At 36.3% G+C, this 18,371-nt stretch overlaps 2 protein-coding genes across 3 annotated transcripts; one reads left to right on the top strand and one right to left on the bottom strand.

The window, feature by feature from the left end:
* Positions 1 to 3,443: 3,443 nt before the first annotated feature.
* LOC104101979 (uncharacterized) lies at positions 3,444 to 4,590 on the top strand. The gene is made up of 2 exons (XM_033657600.1): positions 3,444 to 4,476; positions 4,568 to 4,590. Exons 1-2 carry the CDS (start codon positions 3,444 to 3,446, stop codon positions 4,588 to 4,590), a joined length of 1,056 nt encoding a protein of 351 aa, XP_033513491.1.
* Positions 4,276 to 8,923, bottom strand: LOC104101977 (probable E3 ubiquitin-protein ligase ARI7). Of its 2 annotated transcripts, none has more exons than XM_018772710.3 (2): positions 8,000 to 8,923; positions 4,276 to 4,711 (listed from the first exon to the last, which is right to left on the bottom strand). In XM_018772710.3, exons 1-2 carry the CDS (start codon positions 8,619 to 8,621, stop codon positions 4,614 to 4,616), a joined length of 720 nt encoding a protein of 239 aa, XP_018628226.2. In that variant the 5' UTR covers positions 8,622 to 8,923; the 3' UTR covers positions 4,276 to 4,613. The 2 variants fall into 2 exon arrangements, with proteins under 2 accessions (XP_018628226.2, XP_033513490.1); XM_033657599.2 differs by lacking the exon at positions 4,276 to 4,711 and adding an exon at positions 5,760 to 6,156 and having other exon boundaries at positions 8,000 to 8,922.
* Positions 8,924 to 18,371: the final 9,448 nt, after the last annotated feature.

Here is an 18,371-nt window from a genome sequence, read left to right as displayed (position 1 = left end):
TCAAATAGAAAGTGTGAATCTGGTTATGAAAAACTCAAGAAAATAAGAAGAATTCAAAATCTAATACAATCTCAAAAAGGTGTTCTTGACAAATTTTTATTGAATAATAAAAATCTTGAATCAGAAAAGTTGGGGGAGTGTTCTCTAGATGAGCAAGTTAGTAATTCAGTTGAGTTAGATAATTCAAAAATTAATAATATTCAAGTAGAAAAAGAACAAGTAAGTGACAAGTCGGAAATAGATCCTCAAAATAATACATTGATGCTTATGAATGAAATAAATAATTCAACTCTTATAAATATATATGATCCTAGTCAATGGACTAATATAGATACAAAGTTGAGAGATCTATTAGTAGAAAATGGTCCAATTAGAATAATTGACACAAATTTTCTGAATGATACATTTTCAAGACGTTTTTCTACTACACATTATATTCAAAAATTGGTGAATGGTGAAAGACATAATAGAAGATGGTTAGTTTATTCTAAAGACTTAGATAAAGTATTTTGTTTTTGTTGTAAGTTGTTTAGTTTGAGTTCCGGAAGTTGTAGTAGTAAACTAGCTAGTGAAGGTAGTAATGATTGGAGAAATATTAGTACTAAGCTCAAAACTCATGAAACAACAAATGAACATATTATTAACATGGCTGCATGGATTGATTTAGAAATAAGACTGCAAAAAGATAAAACAATCGATAAAGATGTTCAAGAACAAATCAATAGAGATAGAGAGCATTGAAAAAATGTATTGTCAAGAATTATTGCCGTGATCAAAACTCTTGGAAAAAATAATTTAGCATTTAGAGGAAAAAATGAAAAGATATATCAAGAGAATAATGAAAATTTTTTAAGTTTAATTGAAATGATTTCAGAATTTGACCCTGTTATGCAAGAACATATTCGACGAATTAAGCATGATGAAATTCATAGTCATTACCTTGGGCATATAATACAAAATGAATTGATAAACTTATTGACAAGTGAAATTAAGAATAAAATTATAAAAAAAATTATAGAAGCAAAATATTTCTCTATCATACTTGATTGCACTCCAGATACAAGTCATCAAGAACAAATGTCTTTTATACTGCGGAGTGTGGATATTTCGGCAACTCCAATAAAAATTAATGAATATTTTTTAGAATTTTTAAAAGTAAATGATACAAGCGGAAAAGGTCTTTTTGAAGTTATTATAGATGAAATAAAAAATATTGGACTTGATATTGATAATTTAAGAGGGCAATGATATGATAATGGGTCAAATATGAAGAGAAAACAACAAGAAGTGCAAAAAAGACTTCTTGATGTAAATCCTAGATCATTTTATACACCATGTGGTTGTCATAATCTAAATTTGTTACTTTGTGATATGGCTAATTCTTGTACAAAAGCTATATCATTTTTTGGAGTGGTACAACGTATATATTCACTATTTTCATCTTCTACTAAGCGATGGAAAGTATTGAAGGATAGTGTACCTAGTCTAACTCTTAAATCATTGTCACAAACTCGTTGGGAAAGTCGTATTGAAAGTATTAAAGCAATAAGATTTCAAACTCCACAAATAAGAGATGCTTTATTGAAATTAGTAGAAATTAGTGATGATCCAAAAACTAAAAGTGAAGCTAATTCCTTAGTAATATATGAACTCGGAAATTTTAAATTTTTATTGGGTATGACTATTTGGTATGATATATTATTTGTTGTTAATTCAGTTAGCAAAAGTATGCAGTCAAAAGACATGCATATTGATGTTGCCATAGATCAATTAAAAGGTTTGATTTCTTTTTTTAATAAATATAGAGAAGAAAGATTTGTAACTGCTATGATTTCTGCCAAAGAAATTGCATTTGAAATGAATATCGAATCCGAATTTTGTAAGAAACGTGTGATATCTAGGAAGAAAAAATTTGATAAGAATGTTGATAATGAAATCTCAAAGTCTCTTGAAGAGTCCTTTAGAGTTGATTACTTTTTATACATTGTAGACAAGGCTATTGCTTCACTTCAAAATAGATTTGAACAATTTGAAGCATATAAAAATATTTTTGGTTTTCTATTTAGTGGTAAAAAACTAAGATCACTATTCCAGTTACCGTTGCTTCAGCGGAAAGAAGTTTTTCAAAATTAAAATTGATAAAATCTTACCTAAGATCAACAATGTCTCAAGAGAGATTAAATGGGTTAGCTATATTGTCAATTGAGAAAGACTTATTAGGAGAAATTGATTATAAGAAAATTATTAGTAACTTTGCATCTAAAAAAACTAGAAAAATTGACTTCAAATAACAATAAAAAAATTAAAACATTAAGACCCCTCATTAAAATTTGGCTTTAGGCCCCAAAATATGTCGGGCCGCCCCTGGCTTATTGGTTATGTAATCGTAGGAACCCCAAAATTCAAGGAAATGCTTCAATTTGTGTATGGGGTCTGGCATTCTGTGAAAACACCTAGGGTTTTCTTACATGATGATGGGTACTATATCTTTAAGTTTGAATATGAGGAGGACAAAGCATGTATAATACAAAATGGGCCTTACACTTTTAGGAACATGCCAATGATTCTGAAACAGTAGAGTCCAGAATTCCAGTTGCAGAAGGAACCAATGCGTGTATTACCAATATGGGTATGCTTTCCTGGGCAACCACTCCTCTATTGGTCTGAGGAAATCTAAGGAGAATTGCTAGCTTTCTGGGCAAACCTATGTGCACTGATATCTTAACAGCTAAAGGTGAAAGAATTTCATATGCCAGATTATTAATTGAGATGGATATCATCCAAACATTGCCTGAATCTGTGAACGTTGAAGCCTCAGATGGTAGTATTTGGAGCCAAAAGATTGAATATGAATGGAAGCCTATTATATGTCAAGAGTGTAGGCAATTTGGGCTTAACAAGGAACATTGTCCAAAACAGAATCAGGGAATGCAAGGCTTTATCAGGAATGTGCCAAAACAGGATAAACACACCAGAGAAGAATGGCAACCTAAGCCAGAAGCTAATGCAGAAGGGCCAACAGCTCCATCTGTAGACCAAGATGTGGCAGTCCACACTCCTCCAACAAATGTACACCAGGAGGATACTCACACTTCCCCTTCCCAAGTTCTATTCAGAGGGAAACAAGTGGTAGTGTTTCAAGGCAGAAAGAAGTCCCCACAAACAGATGAAGAGTCAAATAATGAGATTGAATACAATCAATTCAGTAAACTATGCTTAAAGATTGGAGAACCTGAAAGTTGAAGAATTCAGGGACACAGAAAAGGTAACAGTGGAAAGTTGCAGAGGGATGGCCCCATTGCCAAACCCCCACCCCCATGATTTTCTGCTCATGGAATATTAGGGGGCTAAACAAACCCTTTAAGCAAAAGGAATTAAAAAACGTTTTGCTCAAGAATAAAGTTGACTTAATAGAGTGTCTAGAAACTAAAGTTAGACAACAGATGGCCAATAAAATTATTAGCAAGTTTGATACGGATTGGAGTTTTCACTTTGATTATACTCAAGTCCCAAATGGTAGAATATGGTTAGGTAGGAAGCAAAGTTGTGTGGCTCTTACTATACTGGAAAGCACTCCACAAGTAGTACACTGCCATGTTGAGAATAAGAGCTCTCAATTCCAATGCAAGATATCTTTTGTATATGGCTACAATATTGCAGGGGGCGGAAGGGGATTATGGGAGACACTAAGACATATTAGCACTTATACTATTGAGCCTTGGATTATTCTTGGTGATTTCAATGCTATACTCTCCACAGAAGATAAAGTTAATGGGTTGCCAGTGCATGTGAATGAAACAATAGACTTTCAAACTTGTGTCACTGATATTGTTCTAGGCCAGGTTAATAGAAAGGGTTGGCAATATTCATGGTGTAACAAGAGGGATGGAGATGATTGGATTTATAGCCATATTGACTGGGTGTTTGGTAATGACAAGTGGTTCCAGGACTATGGAAACCTAGAGGCAGTATATTATAATCCAGAATGTTCAGATCATACTCCTATTGTTATCAGAATTGTGATTCCTAGACAAAGGTTGAAAAGACCTATCAGACCCCTTAATGTACTACTTAAGCATGACTCATTTAAGGAAGCTGTCAAACATTGCTGGGATCAAAGCTTCACTAGATGTCATATGTATAGACTGTGGATGAAACTTAAGGCATTGGAAAGTGAAATAAGGGTGTTGAACAAAGAGATGACCAACACAGAGAATAGAATTGCAAGTCTACAGCAGAAAATGGCCAATGACATGTTCAATAATCAGTTGATAGTTGAGGAGAAAGCATTACTTATTCAATTAGAAAAATGGACTGAAATTCAAGAGCAAATATTAAGGCAGAAGTCCAGAGCTACATGGATATCATATGGAGATGCCAACACAAAATATTTCCATGCCCAGCTGAAAGCAAGACAATCTAGGAACATGATCTCTTCTATTTGCAATGACCAAAGAATCCTACTCTCAGATCCAGGTTTGGTACAACAACAATTTTTGACATATTATAAGCAGCTGCTGGGAGATGTAGAGTCAATATTTCCTTGCATTGATACGACTATTGCCAGAGATGGTCCTTGCCTTTCATTGAGCCAGCAACAGGAATTACTAGAACTAGTTACCAGAGAAGACATAATTTAAGCTATCAAAGACCTTCCAAATGATAAAGCCCCTGGTATTGATGGATTCACAGCAGAATTCTTTAAAGCACACTGGGAGACAGTAGGAGAAGATATGGTTAAGGCCATATTACAATTCTTTGACAATGGTAAATTGTTAAGGGAGGTCAACTGCACCACAATCATATTGGTCCCTAAGGTCTCTAACCCTACATATGCTAAAGATTTCAGACCCATAACATGTAGTACTGTCTATAAAATTGTTGCAAAGGTGCTAACTATAAAACTTAAGCCTATGGTTGATTACTTGGTGGGGCCATCTCAATCTACATTTATTGAAGGTAGAAATATCCTGGACAATGTGATTATAGCTCATAAGTTAGTGAAGGGTTATGGAAAAAAAGGAGTATCACCTAGATGCCTAGTAAAAGTAGCTATCAGAAAGGCATATGATTCTCTGAATTGGGACTTCCTGAGACAAGTGCTATTGGAATTTGGTTTTCCTCAGAAGCTGGTCAATTTGATCATGAACTGTGTCTCCACAGTCAGTTATTTGTTGTTACTGAATGGTGGTCTAACTCCTATATTCCATGCTAAGAGAGAATTGAGACAAGGTGACACCATGTCCCCATATCTATTTTTCCTAACTATGAAATATCTAAATAGATCTTTGAAGCAACTTAGAAACAATCCTAATTTCAGTTATCACACCAGGTGTGCAAACAGGGAAATAGTCCACATTTGCTTTGTTGATTATCTACTAATGTGTTGCAGGGCAGACAAGGTCTCTATTCTACTCATGATGCAAGCATTTGATCACTTTTCTAGTGTTTCTAGACTGAAAGCCAATTTGGAGAAAAGTTCATTCTATGTTGAAGGAGTGACACAAGAGTTTAGAGCTCAGATAATGCAAGATATGCATTTCACTATTGGGGAGCTGCCATTCAAATACTTGGGTATCCCATTGTCTTCAAGGACTTTCTATTCACCAATGCCTTCCCTTAGTTGAAAAGATAATTGCTAGAGTTCAATGTTGGACCACTAAGTTCCTATCATACAGTGGTAGAGTACAACTCATCAAAAGTGTACTCTTTGAGATGCAGACATTGAAGCATTTGAAGAAAGAGGGGAGTTCAATATCAAGAAGGTTTATCAATATTTTACACCTACATTTCCAAAAGTCTCATGGAAAAGCTTGGTCTTAGTGAAAGGAATAATTCCTAGGCATCAGTTTATCCTATGGCTGACAGTTCATAAGAAGTTATCAACAGTGGACATGCTCCAGAAATGGGGAATTAAGGTGGTACAGGACTGTGTCTTGTGTAACACAAATGCAGTGGAGACATTGGAGCACCTCTTCTTTTGCTGTGAATATTCAAAGTCTATATGGAGCTCGTTGCTACACTGGATAGGGGAGAGGAGATCAAACAGAAGATGGGATAAGGAGGTCATTTGGGCATCCAAGAGAACTAATAACTCTTGAGCTAGAGCAGGCGTCATTGGCTTCTTATTTGCAGCAAGTATCTATCACATATGGGCTGAGAGAAATGCAAGAAGGTTCAGAAACCAAAGACGAGAAAGCAGGCAGTTGATCAAAGAAATTTTACTTCAACTACATATCTATGGTCAGAAGAATGGCAAATGGCAACAACAAATGAATGGCCTGAATAGTTACCCAGTATAGGTTCGAAAGTGTTAAATATGTTAGCACTAGATATTGTCAGTAGTTATAGTAGTTAGCTGGTTAAGGAACAATTAGAATAGTTATAGAGATTACTGAGAGCTGACTCATTAGTCTAAATGAGTCATTTGTACATATTGATATACTTGGTTATATAAAAAAAAATAGTTTAACCAAAAAGAAAAACACAAAAAAAACAATGAGCTTTAAATTAGAAAAAACAACATCCAAAGGGTGTGATGTAGACAAACTACTTAATGGAAGCATTAGTGGTTACTTACACAGAGACAATTTTATCGTCAGAGGCGGATCAATGATTTAAAGGTGGCGGGTACCACAATTTTCTTTAATGTATGCCTTGTAATGACTAATATAGAGTTTGTTCGGAACGTTTCTTTGGTTCATTTTTTTTAGTTTATTCAGGCAATTTAACAAGCATTTTTTATTTGTAAATATGAAAATTACATCTCTTTCCCAGACTCGACTTGTGGGGTTTCACTGGGTATGTTATTGTAGTATGAAAATTACATCTCAGACATCAAGAAGCAAATGTAATTAGCATTTTAAAGAAGAAATCACACCTTTATTATTAATAACACAAATAAAATCAATATTTTTGCTAGAAAATTATATCTTTTTTTGTATACTAAAAATAAATTTGCACAAGTAAAATAACATCTTCAATAAGAAAATTTCACCAATAAGAATAAGTAAATGTAGAATTAGATAAGCTACAAGATCCCAAAAATTTAAATCATAAATCTCATATTTTTGTAGACAATGCTTGCAAAATATTCATCATAATTTAATAGCAAAAAGATTCAAATTGTATTTAACAACCATAGAATAGCACAATTTTTTATGTTATAATAAAAAAAAGAAATTATAAAAATTAATTTGATCCCAATCCAAAATTTCCATCAAGATCCAAGTTTTTCGATTTTCAAAGAAAAAAATTAAAAGATTTGAGATTAAGAGAAATGCTTATTTTATGGAAATTTTAAATTTTGGAGGCTCTTTTTTAATTTAGAGTTTTTACTAGATCACAGATAAAATAATAGAATAGGAGAAAAAATATAAAAATATAATAAACGACAAATAGAAAATTGGGAGGTAGCCAAAAAGGAAAATGACTTGAACAAAGAAAATAAAAGCACAACACAAAAGGGAAAATCTGACAAGGTTCAAGAAAATTCGAACTTGAATTTTACATACGAGAAAAGCTTTCAAAAAGATCTACCAGCCATGACACCTTTGTCTAGTTTGCGATTAGGGGTGGCATGATCAAAATTTAACCTAGTTTAAATTTTTTTTTACATAAATATATGATAATTTTACCAAACTAGTGGGTGCCATACCACCCCACCCTAAAGGGTGGATCCGCCCTGTTTATCGTTGCTACAAAGACTCCCATCAAGTTTGACCAAAAAGTATGCTTGAGATATGAAACAACCCAAGCTTTAGATTACTGAACCGAATACAGATAAAATTTAATGAAAATAAATTGTGCACGAAAACATGGAGACAAACCAAACTTTGGACTATTTAAGCTAAACTAAGAAAACAAAAATACTTCTTCTAAGTTCATCTAATATTCTTATACTCTGCATCTGTTGGGTTAAATTTGCTTAACCTACCAAACACATTTGACAAATATTAGTATCAAAATCTTCATTTAACAAATTGCATATGTCACTTACCCTTTTTCCTCTTGGATTCTTTTGAGTTTTTCACATCTTTCAGCCCATTGCCTAAGGCAGTAACCAAGTTCTCAAAGTAATTTCCAGTAACCTTAGTCAGATCAATAAGTTTCGAACGAAAAAGTTCAAAATTCTTGTACTCTGTATAATCCAATTTCTTGGTATATCCAAGAGGACCCAACAATTCTTTCTCTACACAATGATGAAGTCGCTCTAGACCTGCCTCAGCTTCCCCTTGTAAGTACTCGAAAATTTGGAATTCTGTCTTCTCCTTTTCCCCTAAATAAAATCCATAAGCATATGTCCATTTCAAAACTCTTCTACATTCAACAATCTGTTGCCAAGCTGGTATAATGAATCCCAATTCAGTCTCAGGTAAATTGTGTAATTCACTTAGCTCCTTCAAACCTTCATCTCTCATCTCATTTAAATCTTTAAAAGCCTTTTGTCTTGACTTCTCATTAGATGCCCATATCTCAAAGTAATGTGTGTATCTTTGTACTAATTTTTTGGCTTCCTTTACCTCCTTTTTTTCCTCATAACGATTACAACTATCAATACAAGGACCCTTTTTTTTTAAACAAAGCCAAAAAAATTGATAACCACACCTACAAGCATACATCCCTCATTTTTCTGAATAGCGTTCTTATATTTAGGACACTTCTTAGTAACAATCAAAACACAATTCATATTTTCAGATTTCGTTGAGTTTCTAATTCTCCACTTAGCAATAGTCTCACAATTAATCGGGCGATGATTTCGTCCAAGCAATTCCAATAGAAACTATTTGAACAATCACAAACCACATCATAACTTTCACTTCCAATTTCAAATTCCGCCGCATATTCACATCCAGGGGAAGGACATGATACACGATTATTAGAAAGGAAATAGAATCCAGAAAAAGAGACAAATTAAGTCAGCTATCACAGTTAGTTAGGAATTCAAAAAGTAGTTAGAGTTAGTTGGAGTTTGTTACAATAACTAACTTTCGTTAGCCGAAGGAATCTGTTAGCTGAAGGAATATGTTAGGGAAGCTCTTGATTTTTCATTCAATGTAATAGATATAAATACAATATATTACACAAATTACAGGCATGAATAATAATACAATTTCTATTCTACTCTTCCTTTCTTCTTCTTCCTTCTTCTCTGCACTCATCCTTACAGTTGATTTCTCGAATTTCTCCTGAATCAACTCTGCAATCCTCAAGTTAAGTGAGCTCCTGCAATCGCATAACATTGGTATCGGATCCATCGATCCTTGGAATCATGGCAAAAGGCACACGATCGACTGACAATTCAACTGAAGAATCAGGTGACATACGTGAATTGATGCAGAAATTGATAGCTGATGTAGGGGCTTTATCCGGTGAAGTTTTGCATCTGAAGTAGTTGGATAGGACAATCCTTGAGTTGAAGGAACAAATGACTAATTCAAGGGAATTCCAGAAGGACAAATCGCCATTACCAGATGAAGGTAAACCTTCTGAAGGGAGGTTTCATCAAGAGAGAAACCCTACGAGCTGCAATCATCACTATTCCAATTTTTCTAGGTGGTCTAGAATGGAGTTCTTACGGTTTAATGGTGAATATATGAGATCATGATTGTTCAAAATCGAACAATTCTTCTCTATGGAAAAGGTAGCTGCTGAAGAAAAAGTTGAAGTAGCTGTATTACAGTTGGAAGGTGAAGCTATACAATGGCACCTTTCTTTCACGAGGTACCGGTAGTACCTACAACATGCTACTTGGAATGAGTATGTCATGGCATTGGTCGATATATTTGGGGCTGATTTTGATAATCCGATGGAAGAAATCAAAAAGATCAAACAAATTAGTAGTGTGAAGGAATATCAAGCTGTTTTTGAGAAGAATCTGAATAGGGTGAGATTATCCCAAGAAAATACAATTAGCTGCTTCATTGGACGTTTGAAATATGAGCTCAATATTGCAGTCAAGCTCACCAACCCAACCACATTGTCATGGGTGTACAGGACAGCCAGCATGCAGGAGGTTCACCTAGATGCAACCAAACAAACTTCCTATGCATCAGGACCCCCAGTCAAGAGATATGTTGGGCCAGGAACTACTAGTAAACTATTATTACCTACTCCTACCTTCAGTAGTTCATCTTATACTAATGGTGTCCGTAGGAGAACATTGAGTTTAGATGAAATGAATGACAAAAGGGCAAAGAGATTGTTCTACTTTTGCAATGAGAAGTATGTACCTGGGCATAGATGCAGAAATTTCAAACAGATTTACATATTAGCATTGGAAGAAATAGAAGAAATACAAGATACAGGGTAAGAACAAGAACTATTGTTGCAAGATGATAGTTTCAATGCCCCAGATCCATATCAATCTGTTAAAAAAATGGAGATTTCCATTAATGGCTTGAATGGCTCCTTGGGTTACAGAACGTTGAAAGTGATTGGTTACCATGCTAAGAAGGCCTTGAGCATTCTGATTGATACTGGTAGTTCCCACAACTTCATTGATCCTGACTTGGTCAAACACCTGGGATATAAGATCAGGTATACTCACCCTCAAATAGTGGATGTTGCTAATGGAAACATGATGGTGGACAAGATGTGTACTATCACTTGGTTGCTACAAGGAGCTGAGTTTTTAGCAAAGCTCTTACTACTGCCCTTAGGCTCTTGTGTAGTAGTACTTGGAGTGCAATAGTTGCTAACACTTGGAGACATCAAAATGAACTTTAGAAAGTTGACTATGGAATTCTGGTACAAAGGAAGGAAATATCTCCTCAGAGGTGCTGGAAGCTAGATCAAGGTTTAAGAAGCTGACAAATTAGCCAAGCACACAGATAACATTTCACAACTATGTATAATTCAAATAGTATCAATGGGAAATACTGAAGAATAGTGGCATGCATTAAATCTAAGGAAGAACCAGAAACAGATGCTAGATTAGTGCAATTGTTATCTAAGTATTTCGGCTTGTTTGAGGAGCCTACTGAATTTCCACCTTCTAGACGTGTGTTTGATCACATGATTGTGTTGCAAGCTGGTACTGAACCTATAAATAAATGACCCTATAGATACCCTTCAAATAAGAAGGATATCATTGAGGGGTTGATACAACAGATGCTAGATCAAGGGATCATTCAACCCAGCTGTAGTCCCTTTGCATCTCCAGTGGTTCTAGTAGGGAAACAAGATGGAACCTAGAGGCTTTGTGTGTATTATAGGGACGTAAATAAATACACAGTCAAGAACAAATTTTCAATCCCTATTGTGAAATACTTTCTTGATGAATTAGGAGGGTCAAAGGTCTTTTCTAAAATAGACCTAAGATCTGGCTATTATCAACTTAGGATGGCAAAGGAGGATATACCTAAAACTGCATTCAAGACTGATTCTGGACATTTTGAGTATTTAGTGATGCCATTTGGCCTTTCAAATGCTCCTTATACCTTTCAAGGATTGATGAATTCCATCTTTTATAAGTTCCTTAGAAAGCAGATGTTGGTTTTCTTTGATGATATACTTATCTACAGCAGTAACATGGAGGATTATTTGGTGCACTTAAGAACTGTATTTGTAGAGATGAACAAACGCCAGCTCTTTTCCATAAAGAGCAAGTATTTCTTTAGAGTTCATAGGATTGAATACCTAGGTCACTTCATTACAACAGAAGGTGTATCTACTGACCCCCACATGATAGAAGGTGTGCAAAACTGGCCTACTCCAACTACACTCAAACAGCTAAGAGGATTCCTAGATTTGGCAGGCTACTACAGGAGATTTATTAAAGGCTTTAGGTCATCTGCAAGCCTTTAACTTAACTAACTAAAAAGAATAACTTCAAGTGGTCACCTACAGATAATGCAACCTTTGCAGAACTGAAGAAAGCTCTCACTACTGCACATGTTCTGACTTTACTTGATGCTAACAAAATATTTACTGTCGAGACTGATGCAAGTGGCTATGGAATATGAGTAGTGCTTATGCAAGAAGGGTGCCCTATAGCCTTTATCAGTAAAACTACATGGGATGCTTGATGCCATCATTAGTGACAAAGATGTTGTTTTCTTGAGTTCTTTCTGGCAAGAACTCTTCACTCTGCAAGGGGTACAATGGCACACTTCTTCAACATATCATCCTCAGTTTGATGGCCAAACTGAGGTGCTGAACAGGATCCTTAAGACATACTTAAGGTAGTACTACAATAAGGATACTACTAATTGGTATTCATGCTTGCCTATGGTTGAATATTGGTACAACACTTCCTTCCACTCAGCTATACATACTACTCCCTATGAGGCATTGTATGGTAGACCTCCACCATTACATTTGCCCTATCTTCCAGGGAATCAGTATTTGTTGAAGTCGACAACACACTAATCAATATGGAACTAAAAATCCAGCTGCTCAAGCATCATTTGAGAAGGGCACAACTCAGAATGAAGCAACAGGCAGATTCTCATAGAAGTGATAGGCAATTTGCAGTGGGAGACTGGGTTTATTTGAAGGTTCAGCCCTACAAGCAAGTAGAAATTTCACATCATTTATCTCACAAGCTGGCTGTCAAGTATTATGGGCCCTTTCAAATCATCAAAAGGATTGGTCCAGTTGCCTGTACTCTTTTGTTACCTGCTGGTGTAAGGATTCACCCCACAGTTCATGTGTCCTTGTTAAAACAATGTTATGAAGTTCCCTCCTAAATTTGTTATCCTCCTGGCATTGACCTAGCAAGTCCTTATTGCCCTGACCTTGAGCTTGTTTTATAAAGAAGAGTGATCAAAAGAGGCAACAAAGGTGTGGCACAAGTTCTGATTAAATGGCATGGTATGCCTGCTGATGCAGCTACGTGGGAGCTGGTTACTGTATTGCAGATAAAATTTCCCTAATTTGATCCTTGTGGACAAGGATCTTCTATTGGAGGGGAGTACTTATACACGATTATTAGAAAGGGAATATAATCTAGAAAAAGAGGCAAATTAAGTCCGCTATTATAGTTAGTTAGGAATTCAAAAAGTAGTTAGAGTTACCTGGAGTTTGTTACAATAACTAACTTCCGTTAGCTGAAGCTCTTGATTTTTCATTCAATGTAATAGATATAAATACAATGTATTACACAAAGTACATGCATGAATACTAATACAATTCCTGTTATACTCTTCCTCTCTTCTTCTTCCTTCTTCTCTGCACTCATCCTTACAGTTGATTTCTCGAATTTCTCCTGAATCAACTCTGCGATCCTCGAGTTAAGTGAGCTCCTTTAATCGCGTAACAAAGTAAATAATCATAATACTTCAATCTATCTTTTTCTAAGGCTAACTTATTAATCATACTTTCACCTACCATGATTTTACACAATGGTTCACGACAACATAACACAAGACATCTAGGACCACGATCATTTATTGACGTACTAATGTAATATTCCCAACATTTCTCACAAAAGGATGTTTACAAGCAGAAAAAGAGATTCCTCAAAATAAATGCCACAAGTCAAACGATAAGAATCCGAAGACGTTCTTTTTTTACAAGAGTTTTCGGATTCTTTTTAGATAACATTCCAATAGCTTTGCGAACCTTGGCTTCGTTCGCAAACCATTCATCATTAGCTATAGAAATACTCCAATTATAGTGTCGTAGAAGAGCTAAAGCAACATCTTTTTCAACCGAATGAATGGTTGCATTTTCAAAATATCATCGTTTATGAGTTGGCGAATATCTGTAGCATTTAATATTCTATAATTTTTCTTGTTATGTTAATGGGAGTACTCTACGAGTTCATCATTGGTGTCAACATCACTAAAAACTTCCTCCTCCTCCTCCGTCTCCGAATATATATCATAATAAATATTATGATCGGAATCCATTAGCAAAATAGTAATACTGAAACTAATATTAAGAGGAAGAGATAAAAAAACCCTTAGAGAAATCCGTAGGTCTTTTGGAGAATTTTAGAAGAAAAAACCTAATGGAATTTGAAGGCTTTTAGAATTCGTAGACTCGTTTACCTAGCAGAAGTAGGAAGCTCTAATTTTTTCTTTTTTAAAATATATAATATTTAATTTGTATTTTTAAAATCGGGTGAAATGCCTAAGGTTCTTGAATTGTAATATACCATATAGTAACCAACAAGCACTTTGCCCTCTAATGTGCCACTTCTCGACCCAAATTCCGATTTAAACGGACCTCGATGGTCCATGTACTACACACCGAGTGGGAAACCAATATATATATATATATATATATTGGGGAGCAAGTGATACGTGAGTGTGTATGCGCAGGTGATGAAGGGGGATTGTGGGGATGTGAGTGGGGGACATGAGTGATAAAAGTGGGAGTGGGAGTGGGGAAGTGGCAAGTTAGGTATTGGGAGATGAGTGGGGAAAAATTCACGAACGGTAAAAAATTAGGTGCTCACTCGGTCAAAAATTAGGTGCTATATATATATATATATAGATAATAGAGAGAAGACAACGTTTCCCTTAAATCTAAAATTTGTTGCAATAATTGAGAAACTGATTTCTTAAGAATAAAATTTACATATTTATACTATTGTTTACTCGTAAAACGGTACAGTTAAATTTATACGTGATTTCTAGACAAGTGAATTGATTTGATCCTGAAATAATATAACAATTATAGAAATATAAAATACTTAGCCTTGAAATGTAGATGAAATAGCAGAAATGACAGTTCCGGGAGCAAAGCGTCCGGGCAAAACAATGATGAGATCAAAAAGTAAGTTAATAAAATTATATTGAGCTTTGTATAGAATACAGTGTAAGTTTTATCAGAAAATTTGTATCCCTTACAATGATCAATGAGCTTATTATTTATAGCTATAAAGAAGGTACTAGGGTCGTGCCCTTCTTTAATGTCAATTATGAAGAGCATTGATGAAGACGTAACGATGAACATAAATACCAAATTCTCTATAACAGTCTGTTACTCTTAATGATGTGGAATATTCCTCATTGAATGCTACCGGGTGCAGAGTATTCAATGTCTTTATGAAAGTTATCTTTTTCGGTGACACATAGAATAGTTGGGTCCGGTCTTTCGTCCTTCCCGGCTTAGGTTCCACGTGTCCCCTTCTTGGGTGGCCATGTGCCATAACATATTTTACCTAATACAGATAGTCCCCCTGCTTTCCGGTGACATAACTTTGTGTTACTAGGAAGTTGGTAGAAATACTCTGTTGGCGTGAATTACTATAATTCTTTTTGAAGGCCACTGATGGTTTATTAGACGCCGTCTCTCCGCATTTAATACCCCAAACGCGCGTCTTCCCATGATTTAGCATGCCTTTTGTCGGTTATCGAGATAATCTTAGCCAAGGATTTAGCCGCCAAAACTTTACTTATACGTATCAACTTCCCCCTTGTATTACAACTTTCTTCATCTTATTTCGCCTACCGAGTCTTCATTTTCTTCAACAAAAAAAAACCCTTTCTCTTTTTAGATGGCTTCCTCCTAAAAACGTACTGGTTCTTCAAAAGGCAAAAATAAAATCGACGACTTTATCGCTCCAACCGTAGACTCCATCATACCAAAAAGACTCAATACCACAAAGGATTTTGAGGAGAAATTATCTTCTGCTAACCCTCATACATGGGCTGTTAGTAGGTACCCTTCTTCCATCCGTCCTTCCAGTATTCCCATTGTGAAGGAAGATTGTCATTGTCATAAATTGAATATCATCGCTTCCGATCTATCGGAGCGAGCGAACCTTCCTAGGGAAGGTTTTACGTACTTTTGCACATATCTCTTTACTTTGGGTGTGTTTTCTTTGAGTGGAGAGTTTGATTCCGTGATTGTAAAATTTTGCCTCCGCTATCAGGTGTGTTTGGCACATGTAAGTCCTTCTCTGTGGAGGACGTCGGTTGCTTGCTTTCGATGCTTGTGCCAAGAAACTGGAGAAGAGCTAACATTAGCTCATATGATGAATCTCTACTCCCCCAAGATTTTCCGAGGGGGGGAGGGAGTATGATAAATCTCTATAAACGAGGTCACCATGCTTTGTTGACTAGCATAGATGATGATAGTTACCACGAGTGGACGGAATGGTTCGCCGCGATTGCCACTAGCAGTATCATTCCAACAACGACTTTATCATTTCTGGCCGCTTGGAACCGCACTCGTAAGATCTCTAGTATTCCTTCTTTAATTAAATATTCTTCTATGGCCGTATTTTCATTCTTCGTATGTTTCAGTAACTCGATAGGTCCCACCAGTGGTGAAAGGCTGAGACTGGTGGGTTCAGAAAATTTTGGACGTCACAACGCTCAAAACTCGCTTGTGGAAATAACTGGCCCCGAAATACGAGTGGAAGGCCAAAAATCATGGTAATTTGAACTTACCTCGCTTTCACCTTTCTATGCTTTGCATATCGATTGAACCCTTCTCACTTGTTTAGGAAATTAGGTCTACCTGTGGGCTCTGTTGCTGTCCCCGAGGAAGATGTTTTGGCTGATCCTGCTGATACAGTGCTTCAGGAATATCTCACTCGAACAGATATCTCTGGTCCTGTTTCGGGTGCAACCACATCTTCACGGAGTTCCCGTCTAGAAGATAAGAAACCGAAGAGAAGACATTCCTCCGTGGCCGGGGTGAAAAATAAGCGGGCAAAGACTGATGTCCCCGAGCTATCTCCGATGGCGATGATGCCTGGTCTTCCTTTCGGGCTGGTCATAGACACCATGATGATTGATGATGATGATGAAGCTAGTGATGATGGAGCTTCTCTTCATAGAAGGCGACGATCCTTATCATCTCAACGGGATGCTCAACCTGTTGAGACAGTCATACTAACCGAGGATGATGTTTCGGCACTTTGGGGAGAATTTGATTTGGTAGATAATACCAACTCCTGTTCTAGGGCCCCAATTGTTGTGCTCGGTACTGCGAGGCAGAGTACCAGGTCCATGCCGTCTTCGGTTGGTGAGCACCCAACATCCACTGCTGCTTTTGACGCAACTGTTTCTCATTCTTCTACCCCATCAGCTTCATCCCCACCTTCTCCAACACCAGCAACTGCTATATCACTTCCGTCTTCATTCACTCTTCCACCAGCAACATCATCTCCAGCGGCCGCATCTGACCATGAAGAAGGCGTTCCTCTTCCACAGTCCCCAGTTCATAGGAATTTGGGGCAAAATTATGCTTCCCCTTCTAAAGATCCTCAGAGGAAGAGGAATGTTACTCTTTCGGTCTCTACTGGGTGCAATCTGCTTTCCCGGTCGCTGGAGCTTACTAACTATCTGCATCCTTTGGCTTCAGATAAGGATTGGGAAAAGATTCAGACACTCTCGAGAGAGTGTATGTTGAACAATGTTATGCATAATGCCGCGGCGGTACGTTTCTTTCTTCCTCTATTATTTCTCCTACTTTTGAATGAATGTATTTTAAGTTTTACCTCTTCTTGTTTTGTAGGCCAACTTTCTTGCTTCTGAGGGCCTTGAAATGTTAATTCGTGAGAAGGAAGGACTTACTTCTGAACGGGATCAGCTTTTGGTGGAACGAGATCAAACCATTCTTTGCCTCTCAGAACTGGAAACCTAAGTGTCATGACCCGAAATTCCCATCTTCGGGACCGTTATGGCGCCTAATATTTTACTTGCTAGGCAAGCCAACGTTAGAATAATATTAAATATTTTAAAATAATTTAAATTAAACGGAAGTCAATTACTGAAATAAAGTGCGGAAGACCATAACTACCGAATCATCAAAATACATCCCCGAATCTGGTGTCACAAGTGCATGAGCTACTAGAATGATACAAATAAAGGTCTGAATAAAATTCAAGTTGTTTGAAAGATAATACACAACTAAGATAAGATAGAAGAGGACTTCAAAACTGCGAACGTTGTGTAGTTATACCTCAAGTTTCCTCCGGGTAGCTGAATCCGAGCAAGTCTATGGTACACCACTGGGACCAACTCCAAAAACTGCACAAGAGGTGCCGAGTGTAGTATGAATAAAACTGACCCCATGTACTCCGTAAATGTCGAGCCTAACCTCAATGAAGTAGTGACGAGGCTATGACAGGACACATACGTAAACAACATGTACAAGTATACACAAATACGAAGAAACAATAATACATTAAATAACACTTTATAAATTTGGGAGGGAACATGCGAAGGGGGTTGATATAATAATTTCGGCAGGAGAATTATAACTTAGCAACCAATTAATTCCTCAACAATAAAATGAGCAACGGATAAAATAAAAATGGCACGGTACCAACCTTCGTGTTTTTACTCTCATTTATCCCATAAATTGATAAATAAATAATAATAATTGGAACGACATCACCGTCTGTGCTTTAACTCTCTTTTGGCACGACATCACCCTTTGTGCTTTTACACTCTCTGAAAATG

The sequence above is a fragment of the Nicotiana tomentosiformis genome, chromosome 11 (assembly GCF_000390325.3).
Source record: "Nicotiana tomentosiformis chromosome 11, ASM39032v3, whole genome shotgun sequence".
In the NCBI taxonomy this organism is placed as follows: domain Eukaryota; kingdom Viridiplantae; phylum Streptophyta; class Magnoliopsida; order Solanales; family Solanaceae; genus Nicotiana; species Nicotiana tomentosiformis.
The sequence above is the reverse complement of the archived record's forward strand: the minus strand, read 5'-3'. Positions and strand labels throughout refer to the sequence as shown.

What these genes read in the sequence shown, in the direction of transcription:
- LOC104101979 (XM_033657600.1), top strand. Translation starts at nt 3,444, where the DNA reads ATGGCCAATAAAATTATTAGCAAGTTTGATACGGATTGGAGTTTTCAC. An exon ending in AATCCTACTCTCAGATCCAG is followed by an intron (nt 4,477 to 4,567) that starts GTTTGGTACAAC and finishes GACTATTGCCAG; the next exon opens with AGATGGTCCTTGCCTTTCAT.
- LOC104101977 (XM_018772710.3), bottom strand. Translation starts at nt 8,621, where the DNA reads ATGTATGCTTGTAGGTGTGGTTATCAATTTTTTTGGCTTTGTTTAAAA. An exon ending in AGAATCCAAGAGGAAAAAGG is followed by an intron (nt 4,712 to 7,999) that starts GTAAGTGACATA and finishes ACTGTCTCCCAG; the next exon opens with TGTGCTTTAAAGAATTCTGC.